General features: G+C 37.4%; 1 protein-coding gene across 2 annotated transcripts; it reads right to left on the reverse strand.

The window, feature by feature from the left end:
• Positions 1-13,383: 13,383 nt before the first annotated feature.
• On the reverse strand, positions 13,384-16,100 carry LOC308707339 (uncharacterized protein C10orf143 homolog). Of its 2 annotated transcripts, none has more exons than XM_081393731.1 (4): positions 15,717-16,100; positions 15,255-15,392; positions 14,433-14,498; positions 13,384-13,962 (listed from the first exon to the last, which is right to left on the reverse strand). In XM_081393731.1, the coding sequence occupies exons 1-4, from the start codon at positions 15,786-15,788 to the stop codon at positions 13,933-13,935; spliced, it is 306 nt and encodes a 101-aa protein (XP_081249857.1). In that variant the 5' UTR covers positions 15,789-16,100; the 3' UTR covers positions 13,384-13,932. The 2 variants fall into 2 exon arrangements, with proteins under 2 accessions (XP_081249857.1, XP_081249856.1); XM_081393730.1 differs by having other exon boundaries at positions 14,433-14,495; positions 15,717-16,086.
• Between the last annotated feature and the right edge of the window lie 145 nt (positions 16,101-16,245).

Here is a 16,245-nt window from a genome sequence, read left to right on the forward strand (position 1 = left end):
TTTTTTGTATATATATATAATGAAACAGCTACACGATTATATATATTTTAATGTACCTTTTTCCATTGTGGATTTGTAGCGGGTTGAAATAAATAGACAAATAGCATTAACTAATAAAAATACATAAATAATAAAATACATGAATAAATAATAAATTAATAGTAGAAACATAGCCAAACAATATGCTTAATCAATTACCTCGTCTAAAATATCATTAACAATATCTCAATCTCATTCTCTCTCTTTATAAAGAATGATTTTTGAGCATCCGCCTAAATGAATAAAACGTGAAAATAAATGAATTTATTTTCCGGAGGAAACTGCAGGAGCTTTTGGCGGAGCAGCGTTTAATCTTCACGAGAAATTTGATAAAGAGCGCCTCCTTTCGACGCATTTGCGGAACAGCGTTGGAGATCACAGCACAATTAAACGGGGAAGAAGAGCTCGAATCAATAGCCTAATATCGATCAAACATGAGCCAATCAGTTTCTGATTTTCTTTTAAAGAGTGCCAGAATTTATCACGTGCATTGCAAACGTCAAGATTGGATGGACTAAACAAAAGTATGATATGATTATCAAATGTATAAGGAACAATTTATAATCCTTATTTCGCCGATTAAAATGAAAATGTTCATGCAAAATAAATTACATTTACGTAAATGCACGCATTTAATTAATAAATATAAGATGATGTAGCCTAGCTGCAGAACACATACAAAACGCCAATTAATTGAAGACAATACTTGTCGTTTCCAATACCTGCTGATGCTTTTATTTGAAGAAAAAAAAAAATCTCCATATGCAGCAGGATCATATTGTACAGAAGCACAAAGTGCATGTGCTGCAAAATGCATGTGTTATTTGTGTGTGAAGCAGATCGTGCTGAGGGCACCTTCACTGTGAAAACAGGTTTCGATTAGGTAATTTTAGATATTGTAATTGGCTTTAATTAAACATGTATCGCGCTAATTAACTCAGATTTTTGCTCAGCCGCTGGGACTCTCGTGTCGGCTTTGATACAGTCGAGCAGATGTCCCAATACAACTCCAGTGACAATTACAAACTTCACTTCTCTGGAAACGACTTCAAACCTTATATGCATGCCGGAAGACATTAAACAGGTCACCATTCCTATAGCCTATGTTCAACATTTTATTTTATTTTTATTTTATTATTATTATAATATTTCTTTCATGCATCCTATCCTTATTCGATTCATTACGATTTTATGTTTCGAAACTGACATTTCAAAAACTCTACACGAGACCAACTAGTCTTATAATATTTAAATTAATATCAAAAACAATATGTATTATAATTATAGCGTTGTTTTATTATTGCTATTGCTACAATTAAATAAATAAAAATATGAAAAAATAAACACAATGATAAAAAAATGAATAGTATCAAAAGTTAAAATTATAATATAAATTATATTCGTTTTAAATGGATAAAATGTAGGCTACTTATTAAATAACAACGTTAATAATAATAACCACTATCAACCTTAAGTGCGTTCTTTGTGTGTCAGTGTAACAAAGATCGTGATTCACAGCTGATTTTAGATGAAAACAGCAGAACATGTGAAATGGGCTGGTTATGTCGAGGTTGCCATATAATAATTAGCATTTTCATTCTGCTGCTGAAATGAAGAGAGAGAGAGAGAGAGAGAGAGAGAGAGAGAGAGAGAGCCCGAGGCGCAGCTCCAGGCAGCACCTATAGAAAGAAAAGAGCGGAGAGCCATTCTACACAATTAACATGTAAAATATCCAGTGGAAATGGGCTCTGAAAAGAGACGGAGCGGGTCAGCTCCACCTCATTTCAACAGATCCCGTAAACTCTCGTGATTACAAAGTTTACCGGAGTAATTAACGGCGCGGGGCCGTCAGCTGCACCTGCGCTCGGGGCCCTCCACACACACAGACAGTGATAGAGATTATTTCAACACTCTCGGTATTAAACAGCTCACCCTGCAATGAGTTTGTCACCAGCAGCAAGTCCTTCGTGAGACGTGATTGACCTACTTTCTCCCAGTTATTTTCACAAATCAGACGCTCGTTGGGAGCTTGAACATCTGGTAACCGAGAGGAAGAGCCACCGGTCTGTCTATCCAGGCCTTTCTATAGGCGCTCGGTCACTTCTGCCCCTGTAGCTGAGACACGATCCCGGGCTTTCCCGGCACGGAAAGGACCATTATGTGGTGCCATTGCCCCACCTACAGGCCTGAAGGGTAAAAACAAACACCCTGCAGTCTGAGCCAGAGGTCAGAGGCTGCATCTGCTGGAGAGTAGAATAGAATAGAATAGAATAGAATAGAATAGAATAGAATAGAATAGAATAGAATAGAATATTTAAACAACAGAATATGCTGCATGTGTAATTGTTTATAGTCATTATAACCATTAATTTTTCCATTTAGATCATTTGCCTTCTACTTTTTTTATCTTTTTTTATTTTTATTTTTATTTTTATCATATATTTAACTATTTAGAAAGGGCTTCTCTTTTACACCAACAATGGCATTTGGAAAAATGGCATTCACATTTTTATTTTCTCTAAAATAAGTTGTCTAAACATGTAATCATATATATATATATATATATATATATATATATATATATATATATATATATATATATATATATATATATATATATATATATATATATATATGAAGAGTTCAGATGCAAAAGCCTCTAAGTGCCATCTGAAATTTTCTTCTAGAATGATCATTTTTATCAACCTCGTATGAAGATTACCTATTAATTGTCATTTAAGTGAAATTACTGAACTTAAATATACGAGCTTGATAAAAATGATCATTCAGTTTCAGATGGCACTTAGCATCTATATTTCACCTTTGCATGCAGAATGATTCAGGGACAAGTCACATTACATTTTAAAATGATGTTAAGTCAAGAACTGCACTATGGAGAGGTGGCTGTTGATGGTTAAAGCTACAGGATTACAGATGTTTCTTTAGGAAACACCAAACCAACATGTTACATTTTAGATTAAGCTGCCAAACACAGCAAAATCTCACTCAGTTGCATGCTATGCTCACGTGTGTATGAGGCAAACCATGACGCAACGAGACTAGTAAATGTAGTCCACAATTTATCATTCGGAACTTCCTGCTATTTCCTGAGAGCACATCACCCAAACACTCCACATGACAGAGTCAAAAAGGTCAACGCTATGAAATGAAAACTACGGAGGAAAGAAATTGAAAATGTGAGAAATGACAACTCGTAGCACGAAGCGGGACTGTTAGTGACTGCCTTGCTGTATCAAAATGAAATTCCCCAGCTGCCAACTCTAATAGGGAGGGTCAACAGGTCAAAGTTCACACAGCCCCTTATTGCTGTGTTACGTTGCAGTTTAAATTCCCAGTGGCACTGGCGTAAGAGTGGAGGCGCACACTCACTTAGAGACGTGTCTTACATCCACATAATGGCAGGTCAGATTGTATCCAGGTGCATTATTAGCCCATAAATGTTTAATCGAGTAACCTTAATATTGATAGTGTCTGGTAGTTAATTCTTTTTCGTCTTCCTGCTGTCATATAAGTCAATTGCATATCAAGCTTGAATTGTTTTAATACTATAGCACTGAAAAATATATTTTCACAACCAAAAGGGCTACTTTTAATTTCACAAATGAATAAATGCAAGAGTTTAAACTCTGAGAAAACACACTGGATGGTGAACAAATGGCTTTGTCTGCTACAGACAAGTCCCACGGCTGTAGAGATGGGAAGGCAGTCTAAGTGTGTGTGCGTGTGTCCTGGTAAAGCCTATGTTGTGGTGACATTTTTTTGGTCCCCATTAAGAAATCATCTTATAAATCATAGTTGTTGTTTTTTTGTTTGTTTTTAAAGTAAAAATGCATGGAGTGTTGTGATGGGCAGGTTTAGGGGATAGAATATAGTTTGTACAGTTTAAAAATCATTTTGTCTATTGAATGTTCCCATAAAACATGGAAACCGTGTGTGTGTGCACGTGTGTCTTTGAAAACCCTACATTGCATGTGGAGACAAAATGTCCCCACAAAGATGGCAATATCCAAAAGCCTTGTCCTTATAGGGACATTTTTTAGGCCCCATAAGGAAAACAGCTTATAAATCATAATAAGTGATGTTTTTTGAAAATGTACAAATGCAGAGAGTTTTGTGTGATGGGTAGGTTTAGGGGTAATGTTAGTGTAAGGGGATAGAATACACAGTTTGTACAGTATAAAAATCATTATGTCTATGGAAAGTCGCCATAAAACATGAACACAACATCTGTGTGTGCGTGTGTGTGCGTGTGTGTGTGTGTGTGTGTGTGTTTTACACCACGTTGGGAAAACTTCTGTGGTTTCTTTCTGTATCTCTGCCCTGAACAGATTCACACAGTTTCATTCTAAAGATGCTCGGCGCCGCCCACGTGCATAACTGAACCTTTAATCACACAGAGGAGGCAAACAAACAGCCTCTTCAATGATATTCCTCAAAAGATGGAGATGAAAACAGCTGGTGGAATTATTTATTTCCTAAAAGCAGCTTTTTATGCATTTTTAAGTGCAGCACAAAACATCAGATGTGGATTCCTCGAAATTACCAGGCGACTGCTTTTGGGATGTATTGCTCTCACATATCTTAGAGGAACTTCAGTGGAATAGTGACACTCCAAACTGTCAGACAGAGTGGGCAAAATATAAAGTGGGCTCCAAATGTTTGAATGTTCCAGTGCAAAGTTTAGTGACCAGAATGAGAATTTCATGAATTTCAGAATGTCTAAGTATTTAATGTCATCCGTTTACTTTAATCACAGCATCATAAAAGCTAAAGAATTGTGTAAGAAAAATCTGATTCTAAGAATGATCAATGTCACAAATTTGATTAGCGACCTAGAGATAGTGACACATTTTAAATAGCTATTTTTTTAAAATGTTGCATCATAATGTTTAATTAAATTGTAAAAACATATTTTCAATGTGCTCTCAGAGTTTTGGACCCCATTCAGCTCAGTTTATTAAAGGATGTCTCCATTACAGTTGATCAGTTCATCATGGAACACGAGAAAATGGCTCAACCATAGTGGTTTTCAGATCGTAGGTTTTACACTGGATGTTTGCCTTGTTGTAAAGTCGTATGCTGTAGGTTTTCACAGATGCTGAGCTGAGAATTTCCTGCAGATTTCACAAAGAGAAAGAAAAAAAGCAAAGAAAGTAAGAAAGGAAACCATCAGCTCAGATGGAGAATGTGAAGATCATTCTGATGTGTGAACTCTACATTATTAACAGACAGAAAGATGAAGATGCAGCCGTGAAAAACAATAACAAACACACACACACACACACACACACACACACACACACACACACACACACACACACACACACACACACCAAGTAAATGCTTAAAATAAGTGCTGTGATTTTGGCACTGTGTACCGGGACCACAGAGGTGAAAACAACTGTGAAAAAAATTCACAGAGCTTTGAATTAAACAGTGAAATCCAACATCTGTGTTCAAAAACCTTTTACCCCCAATTTCACATGTATTGTTTTCATTTTTTTCATGTGTGTGTGTCTAAGTATGATGTGCAAAAGTTTGAAAAGATTGTAGGCACTGAAATGCTCGACTCATTTAATAATCTAAGGGAATGAACAACGCAGAGATTGTGGTGAACACGACGCCCTAGTTTCCGAGCAGCTCTGCGAGGAAGAGTGTGTGTTGGAAGCAGCACGTGGAGGGCATGTTTGTTAGTGCGCCGCTGATAAATGGATTAATTGGTTAGATTAGACTGCCAAAGCTTTGATCACAGAGACCGCGCAAAGAACTGTGTTTATTGTTTATGATGATTTTGTTCATTGAGCTGTAGCATGGGCTAAATATGCAATAAATAAAAATGATGCACTCATGTGTACTTGTTATTTCCTGTTTGGAGCAGAAAATAAATTCATAACTAATTGTGAAATGGGTTTGAGTGTGAAATATGTGCAGTAAAAGACTTCTGTTCTCAGAATGTGCTTCATTTTAAAGTCTTTTCACAGAACAATCAACCAGATTTAATATTTTAAACAGCAAAACCTCAATTTCATGGATCAAATCAGATTATAAACTGCTCAGATCATTTAAAATTTGCCACCTTCAGCAAAAACACCATTGAGAATATATATACATATATAATTATTTATTTATTTTCAATGGAGTTTTTGAAGGTGGCTAATGTTAAATGATCTGAGCAGTTTAGTTTGTTTATAAGCTGAAATATATCATCATTTTACATAAGTGTCATGAACTTGACATATTTAACAACCTTTTATACCTTTTAACACCTTTTATACCAAACCAATTTCTGTACTGTCATCAAACATGATGAAATGTTCTAGAGAGAATGAAATGCAACAGAATTCAATGAATCCATCGCTTTTACTCACTAATGTCTGTACTGTTGTTTTCCCTCCAAATTGATGTCACTTCCAGGATGATGATGTCATAAGGGAGTGTCTGTAATTTCAAGGGATTTTACAAAAGATGTTTAGGATGACAAGTGACATTGGCTGCGTCCGAAATCACATAGCCTACTCTCTTGAGTACCCAGACAGCAACATAGTGTCGGCCCAGATCCGGCCCACATCTGGATCGTGTGAACCAGATTTGGGCCAGATCTGGGCTGATACTACTGTATGTTGCTGTCTGGGAAGGTACTTATTTTGAATTAAAAATTATTTCACGTCCGCAAAAAAAAAGTGAGTGTTTTAATAGTATGAATGTGTAGTATGAATGTAATACATACTACATTCGCTACGTTGTCATTATCATGTGACCAACCAGAATGGACGCTTCATTGCCATTCATAAATCCTCTCCCAAGGCCTTATGGGATAGTTAAGTGTCCATCATATGCACTATATAGTAGGGAAGTATGCGATATAGCCTATATGTCAGCCATTGACACTCGGACTACCACTCAAAACAATATTCCCAAGAAAACATTTTTTATTTGAAATAAATAATAAAAGAGAGAAAAAAGAACCAACAGGAATAATTTATAATAAACAGTTTCCCCTCTAATTAAAATCTCATAGAATTTGGGTTGCAAAAAGTGTATAAACATGATTAAAAAATGTAACATGCTAAAACCACAGGCTTTAAGTAGGCCAATATTCACACATCCCTTTCTGTCTCCTGGTTTTGCCCTGTAAATGTTTTTTTTTTTTTTTTCAGACAAAAATCATTAGGCCTACTTAAAAAAAAAAACTGTCGACGCAGCAGATATTTTGGAGGAAGCCAAACGCTATCACTTGCAGGTGTTTTTCAGCATTTTACGCTGCCTCAAAATGATATTTCAAGATAATCAGCAAACAGCCAGAAGCATGTTTATCCCATTTGGCTGCTGGAAGGTGGCAAGTAGAAAGATGTGAATTGAATCTGCGCGAGTGTGAATCAACAGGCCTGTCATTGCCAGGAACCGCGAAGTTTCCTTCCCAGCAGAACAGCATGCGTCTTAATTCTCTTTACCTTTCTGTTCTTCCTCAGGGGACAGGCTGCACGTTCGCCCCTCTTTGACTCGGATTTGATTTAACCTTTAAAGCCAGGTGCGTAGCTTCCTCTGTAAACATCTTCCGACGTATTTACCACGACTGCTGCGTAGATACAAACAAGACTGTGAACTCGGCATGCATTATTAATCGATATTATGCTTTATATTCTTTATAACGAGGGTGTGAGGAGATAAAACGCGAGCATTAGCAGCTTTTGCTCCCTTTCTGCATGTCACACGTGGGCTTAGCTTCCTTTTGTTCACTTCTGTCTCTTCTGACACGCAGCCTGGCGTTAAACAGAGCGAGAGAGAGGCCTTTGTGTGTGTGTGTGTGTGTGTGTGTGTGTGTGCGCTAACACTTCCAGCATTTCAACTGTTAGCAGCGTCTGACTCCTGACTGACAGGTCGACACGGCAGCGCTACTCTACATGCTTTCATGGCATCATGTATGTTGTGTGGGTCTGTGGGGAATGCTTTGAGCGCCTGGAGAGCTTCGAGCACTGTCAAGGCTCACTAAGAGCCACAGAGGTGATCGAGGCTAAGTAAAAAACCTTAAAATACACCAGCATCAGTTGTGCTTTTGTTTTTTTCACTGAAGGGAAAGAGGTCTCACCGAGGTCTCCGTTCCCAGGAGAGCCTGCGATGATAAGAGATGTGGCTTTCGGAAATAAAAGAGCGTTTTTACATGACTTGATGTGTGTTGCTTTCAAAGCACAAGCTACAAATTTGCACATGGTTTGTGACATATCATCATCACACACGATATATGATTCAATAAAACCAATACAAATATGCTGGAATTGTTTTGAAACCTGTCACCAGTGGAAATTTAAAGCAAAGAAAATTAAAATACACGAAAAATGCTGAATATGATATTCTATCTGAATAAAGTCACATGCATGGCTATAAAGACAGTGTATGTCTGGGCCATATTTCATATAGGCTATATTATTATTTTTTAATGAAATTAGCCCCCCCCCCCCCATTCAGTCATTGTATTGTACAAACTCTCATTTTCATTACTGTAATGCCAAAAACGCTTAATTGTTATTTAAATTGTAAACTGTTTTTTTGCTGATTACAACACAAAAGTCATTGCATTACAGTAATCAGAATGTATTGTGCTTAATTATCATAAAATAATATCACAAAGGCTTCATTTTTTATGCAAAATATTATTTCTATATGACCTGAAATGTGTTTTTGTTAGATCCACAATAATCCTTAATGTCTCTACCTGTTTTTATCATCCACTGACCTTGACATCATACTATGAGACATTAATATTTGATGAAGGTGTCCTAGACACCATTATATGATTATGTTCAACCCATGAAGGGTTCCTAATGCAGAACAAAGGAAAACCTGGTGATATTTTTTGTTATTTTTAGGCAATAATCCTCGGTATTTAATTTTAAGAGGTTTCACCACAATGGTAGGATATTGTTTGTAGTCAAACTAATTTGTGTGGTTTGATTATTACATTTCAGGCCTCTGCATCCCACGTTGTCCTCTGAAGATGAATAAAACATATTGGGTAAAGGTTACACATTACAATATCTCTCTGCAATAGGATATTGATTCTATAAAAATGAAATAAATAAATAAACAATCCAGTGAATCCCTTCCAAATCATCCATTTATGAAAGCAATTTAACAGAAGCCAAGCCACCAGTCCATGAATGCATATTAAGCATCTATGAGAGCATTGTCGGACGTGACTTTAAATGGATGGATCTTAAGATTTAGGACAAAAGGCTTCCATGAAAGTCTGAATGAGGCAACCGTGAGGACACAATGAATCGGTGCCCCACATTCATGACTCCGAGACTCTCTTTAACAGATATAATGCAGACACCTCCACGGCTCTTTATTCTTTCCCACAATGTGCAGCTTTCAGTCCATTCATAAACAGGAAACATCAAAAGATTAGGCCGAAAGATGTAGATATCGCATCGGTGCAAAATGGTCACATATACACAGGTCACCCGCATGGTGCATTTACACTTTTCGCTCCCTTTAACCGCATTCAGAGTTACGCCCTTTATTGACGAGGGTTTTGATAATGCGCCGTTATCAAGCAAAGTATCTTTAAGTGAGTGCAGAGGTAGCAAATTTGACTCATTAAAGGAGCATAAAATTGTGTCTTTGTGCATGACCTTTTGTTCAGCATCTTTGGAGAATTCTGTTACTAAAGAGAGCAGTTTTTTGAGAGGAGAGAGGAAAGACTCCACGAGTATTGGGTTCCCATTGGGAACAATGCCGACAGGTTCACCTTGCAGAGCATGGGTGTAACTTAGCCTAGAATATTGTGGATCAAAGCCTCATAAACAAAGTAGGTGGAAATGGTGTAAGAGTATATGAGATCCAGAAAAGAACACAGCCATGAAAGAGACGGGCCTAAACTTCAGGAAGAGGCAGAGGAAAGATGGAAATCCTGTCACTGCTGGGTTTCGGCCTTTAGACTCTAACTGAGATCTCTCAACGAGCAAAGGTTTCCTGTTTTATGAGATTCCCAAGTCAAGGAAGGGACTGCTTATTACAACAGTTTTAAAGTTTGGAAAAGCAATACAAACTATTTCTACACTGAATGCTCATTTTCAGTATGCATAAATCAGTGGTTCTCAAGAATTAAGTTGTTGAGAGAATTAAGGAAATCCAACTAGGAAGGCACAACTTATTTTTTAAAAGGGAGGAGAAAATAATATGCTAAAATATATATAAATGAAAGGCATGCTGTGATTTTAGCATCTCTTTTTAATCATTATTTGTTCAGATTGCCATTTTTATTTTTTTTGCATTCAAAATGTATCAATTTGTTAATGGTAACTGGATGGCATTTACATGCAACATGATGAAGTCATGTGACAACAATAGCATACAATGTCCGAAATCGCATACTTTCTTGAGTAGATGCTTATTTTGCATAAGTAATTATTTTGTGACTGCTTATAAATGTATGTTCTATATATGAATGTGTGTGAATGTAATCGTACTATTTGTCATGTTGTTCACGTGACCTATCCCAGTGTCAAATCCTCTCCTGTGGGCTCATGGGATATTAAAGTGTCCGTATGCACACTTCAGAATCTCACCAGAAGTAATAGGTCATCCGGGTACTTTTTGCCTACTCTTTTATACTGTGAATTTGGACATACTTTTGTCACTTACTGTTTTTCGCCTACTATATAGTAGGATGGTACATGCTTCGAATTCAGCCTATGGTTTTAACAGGTTTTAAATGGTTTTACTTTATCCCACAATGCAGTGTGCTTAAAGTTGCCTTCCATTTCCAGTGCAATGGATGAATCTGAAGTAGTGCAATTATGTTTAACATCTCTTTTTAATAAGTTGCCACCACTCACATGCACTTTTTTGCATTATTTAAAACAACAAAAAAAAGTGGGTAGAAGCTATAGTGTAATTCCTACTCAGCAAGCTAGTACACTCTTAAAAAAAAAAAGATTTTTATTGGCATCTATGTTTCATGAAGAGCCTTTAACATCCAAGGAACCTTCAGATTCTTCAGATAATTAAAATGTTTTTCAGTCTTAAAACTGAAAGGTTCTTGAATTTTTCTTCTATAAGCATCGCTTTGAAAATCCCCTTTTGAAACTATTTTTAAGAGCATATTCCATCGCGAACATAGCCAATGTTAGTTTCATCATTAATACGCATAATCAAGAAAGCAACTAGTCAGCACGTTGGGACGCTCGATTGGTTTTCCTCCTCCCTGCTGACAACGAACGAGAACCAGAAATTTCCCCTGCATGCGCACACGGCGTACCCTGACCCCGCTGATCTGTACAATAAACCCATAATAGCCCTTTGTCTCCCTGAGGAGAACACACAGGCAACCTGGGCCACTTACGGGAAACCAGGAGCAGGTCCACGCAGCGGCAGGTCACCGGCTGGGGCCGGAGAGGAAAATAATAATTCATCTATGAGGACGAGAGCACCAACATCTAAACAAACATATATGTGCACCTGTCACGAGTGTCGCAGGGACTAGAAGAAGATCCCGCATTCATATCCACTGTGTCAGATAGCAGTTGTCAGGCTTTACCGGTCTGATCTCCTCGTCTTCCTCTGCAGCATCTCATTACTGTCCTTATGAAATGCTCTTATGGGCCGCACTTGATCTCCAAATATGAGTTCGGAAGATGAGTTGTTGTTTTTCTCTCACTCCTCGTCGGCCTCCTTTATTAGCAGCTAAGCTCTTTACACTTGTAGCATATTGCAGTTGGTTATAGGACTAAGCTTTATTGTCCTACATTATTGAAAATCTAGGCTCTGAGAGCTGGCCCCTAGAGGTCAAGCTTTGTCTGAACGCTGCCTCTCATTTCTCCACCGACAAAAGCTAACACTGAGGGAGGGTGAGGAAGATTGAGTTGGTAATATACTTAAATCCATCTTGGTTGACTTAGCACAAACTTCGACCCATCCCCACGGCTCCTCCTGAGCTGAGGTAATTCCTTTATAACTTACAGGAGCAGAAACTATGACTTATGAATACACGGCCACTCTTATAAGTCTCTTGTAGGAGAAGCTTGTTTTATGAGCTGGGCCGCAGCATGAGGAAGTCATATCTGCGGGAAGAGTCGCTCATGTCAAAATGAGTATTAAAACTTGCCGTCTGAGGGGAATAGCTAATACAGGTCTTTGCTCCTCATGGAAAAAGCATCAATATGTGGTGCAGGTGTTCTTCTTATTAATCGGAGTCATTACTTAGAATATAAAACTTAATTCGAAGTGCGTTAAACACTGACCGGCCAAAGTAAGATAATAAACAAGTTGTTGTTTGGATTTAAATAGGCAGATACTTAGGAGTCTATTACTGGATTATTAGTTCTGTGATTTAGCATGTGTGTTTCTAACATGTTATATGTTTGGGGATGGTTTTTCTAACCCTAATTGATCAAGAGGTGCCTCAATTTTTGGTCAAGATCTTGTATTGACGATGCAGGAGTCCGGCACTCTGTGAAAGGCTCCTCCAGCACATCCCAAAGACTTTCAATGAATTAAAGGTCTGGACAACTCTTGTGTGAAAATGATTGTTTATGCTCCTACCAACCATTATTTCACAGTTTGAGCCTGATGAATCTTGACTTTGTCATCCTGGAATATGGCCATGATGTGACTTCCTACATAGTCGTTTAAGAAATGAAAAGCTCCATCAATTAGGGTTAGAAGAACTGTTGCCACACACACTGTATAACATGCTAGAAACATAATAATCACTGCAATAATGATCCAATCATATAGTATTTTCCAATTTAAATCCAAGCAGGGACTTTTTTTTTTTGGTCAAGCAGTGTAGATGCATGCAAACAGGACTAATAAAACGGTATATATTCTGAAATTAAATAATAAAAAAAAACACGCCAAGAATATTTCAAATGGATCAAACACAAAATCATGTATGATGGTATCTAATATTGAAAAGCTGGATTTTAAACACTAGTGACTGGTCCCAGTTTCTCTGGAAGAGAAACGGAATGGGACACTGCCATCTTGTGCTCACTTTGGAGAACACCAACCACACACACACACACACACACACACACACACACACACACACACACACACACACACACACACACACATATATCTATATCTATATCTATATATCTATATATAGTATATAGAGAGAGCCTGAATTGATACCAAGAACATACAAAACATTTAACCAAATTAGACTTTAATGCAAAATATTCTGGATTATGTAAAAAATGGAGGAGAAAGATGTAACATTATACATCATTGAATAGACTGAAATGTTTTCTACAATAAAGGAAACAAAACAAGAAAAGGAAAATCTATTGAGATAAAAACAAAACCGAGACAATATATATTTACAAAAATATCCTTCATTTCAAATGAAGCTGACATACAGTACATTTTTTTAACATTTAACAACCAAATACAATTAAACTGAAATGTTAAACCATGAATATAGTTAAAGAAAACAAATCTACACTTGAATTAAAACGTATTTAATCATGAGAATTATTTCCTTATTTCAATTTTTAGAAAAATAGTCTAAAAAAATATTTATGCAATAGTTTCACTGATGACAGCAGTAATTCCTTCTTGAAAATCGAGACCAAGCAACACTGGGAAATGTACAGTGCAAAGATGTCGACACACTTCACTGCAGTGTAATCTAAACCATCATTCTGTCACTGGAGTGCATGTTCTTGGTATGTTAAACCTCATTGGTACAAAAAAAATAAAAGGTACTACTGTAGATAAAACAGTACTAGGTGAGGTGATTTGGAAAATGTATGAAAGGCACAAAGCAATGCGGGAAAACCCCACACTGCTTCTCTGCAGCGCTTTTCCCTTCCCCGTTTATTCAGTCAATTCATTTTCTCCAGGAGTCATCGGCAATGCTGATCAATACCTCACGATGTGGTTTATATGGCCCTGCCAGAGACAGAGAGCAACATTGATGTGACACAGGTCAGCTTCACTCAACACCCAATGCATTGTATGTATAATGTTCATTAACCCTACGCAAATTGATATTCATATATGCTGACTGTTCCCGTGTCGTAGTGGTTAGATCAGCTGGTAGGCACTCTGGCCTGGGGGAAAACCGTTCAAAATGTGCATTTCTCTCTTGTCATGAATAAATATTGATTTGCAGGAAGTACAAAATTTCCAAAGGCAATCATATTGCTTGTATCAACGCCGTCCGGTGAAAGTGCTGTAGGTAGACTGAGTGTGCGCATGAAAAAACTGCACAAGAAATTGATGAATGTGTCATATTATATTATAAAAAAGTGGCATGTTATCCACACATTCTTTCCCTTGTCAAACCCTTAGATGACATAAAAGAAGAGGGAAATATTATTTTTTGCAACCCACACAGAACAATATCAAATATTACTCACAGGTTCACCCGCCATACATCTGGGGCAATACTGTCCTGCACCACGTCCCGGGGCGGGTAACACCTGCTGACAAGCCCAAACACATTAGAGATAAAGATCTGCAAATAGATTGCACCATTAATGAACATAAGATTAATAAGACTAACAATATGTTTTTGTTAAGGATACTGGTACAAAACAACGTTACTTTAAATGTAAAACATCACTTTACGGTAAACTTTAGCTCTTGAGTGAAATAAAAAAATACAAATGTGTCTCTACAATGCCATAAAACAGACCACTTAATAGACTGTGACCTTTAACCCCTGCATTCCACATGCTCCATAAACACAAGAACATGAGATAAGAGCAATATACATGTTCATCACAACACTGTAAACGAGAGAGAGAGAGAGAGAGAGAGAGAGAGAGAGAGAGAGAGAGAGAGAGAGAGAGAGAGAGAGAGAGAGAGAGAGAGAGAGAGAGAGAGAGAGAGAGAGAGAGAGAGCACCCTAGTGCATAAAAAAAAAAATCCAACATCCTAAAACCAATCCTAAAGGAAAGAAGGAAGTTTATTATTATTATTTTAATCAAACTGGATATTGCATGTATTTTGTATTGGAATAATGGGCTATATATCCTTGAGAAATAAATATAACAGGCATTTTACCCCATTGGGAACTATGTGTCAAAAATGCCTAGTTGTTATTTTATGTGCATTTGGAATCCTATAAGAAAACCAAAAATCCCATTAGGATCCGTCAGAGTTGCTTCCAAATTACGGTATAAATTCCAATAGGATTTTCCTCTAGGCAGAGAACAGGCACGTGTGAGAACATATACCATGCCGGGGACGTTGGCGATGTGTCCATTTTGAGGGCTGTGATTTGGGGCGTCCCATGTGTCCATTGGAGTGTCCACCACCACCACCACACCACAGTCAACATGCCCACTGCCTCCTAGTCCATCACACGGCCTTTTCTGTGAAATCCAGAGATGCATTAAAACTATATTCAGCTTAATTATGTAACAAGATGGCAATGAGAGCAAAAGCAGCTGTCATGCCATGGTGCCCACTGTTTCTATAAATCATTACAGCTATTTTCAGTGATGATCAGCTGGGTGTTTATAGATATGTACTAATAATAACTCATAACTCTTTTTGTAAAGGGCAACAGTCTGTGCAAATGGGACAGAAGGTCAAACAAATGCTATCCAAAGCAGACACATAACTGTTACTGGCATATTTAACGTTTAAAGCATGAATTAGGGGTTAGTAAATATTTTGTAAATAAGTCAATTTACCGCCTGTTTGTGCAACTGTTCAAACTCTTCACCATGTCTTCTCTTATTCTGCATGGGACGTATGCAATCCATTGTTTATTTGACAGTACTTAAGCTCGCAGAGTTTTAGTTCAAAACACTTGCTGAATTAATAGAATCCGCTCAGAACTCCCATATGAATCAATTTGCAAAATCAAAATCCCATTGTTTTCACCAGCCAAAGCCGGGTACTTTTATCCATCGCACATCGAAGCTTTTGCCACAAGTATTATAATATATATAATAAATACAAACAGAAATTTTAAAAATACCGGTTTCGAAAATCAAAACAATGCTGTAGTTCCCTAGTGTGACTCTTCGCGTCCTGCTTTTATTCCGAATTATAGTTCCTGTATCGTTCAAGATGAGTGACATACAGTGAGGCCAACCAATCAATGAACAGTACGCTTAAACAGAGGCGGGGCTACGTCAAACAGAGCATTATTATTCGACGAGAGAGTATTGAGCGCGAATGAGTCGGCCAATGTAATTTAAAGGAATAGTTCACTCA

This window comes from Scardinius erythrophthalmus, assembly GCF_964197995.2.
Source record: "Scardinius erythrophthalmus genome assembly, chromosome: 18".
Classification (NCBI taxonomy): domain Eukaryota; kingdom Metazoa; phylum Chordata; class Actinopteri; order Cypriniformes; family Leuciscidae; genus Scardinius; species Scardinius erythrophthalmus.

What these genes read in the sequence shown, in the direction of transcription:
- LOC308707339 (XM_081393731.1), bottom strand. Translation starts at nt 15,788, where the DNA reads ATGGATTGCATACGTCCCATGCAGAATAAGAGAAGACATGGTGAAGAG. An exon ending in AACAGTTGCACAAACAGGCG is followed by an intron (nt 15,393 to 15,716) that starts GTAAATTGACTT and finishes TGGATTTCACAG; the next exon opens with AAAAGGCCGTGTGATGGACT. An exon ending in TCGCCAACGTCCCCGGCATG is followed by an intron (nt 14,499 to 15,254) that starts GTATATGTTCTC and finishes TGGGCTTGTCAG; the next exon opens with CAGGTGTTACCCGCCCCGGG.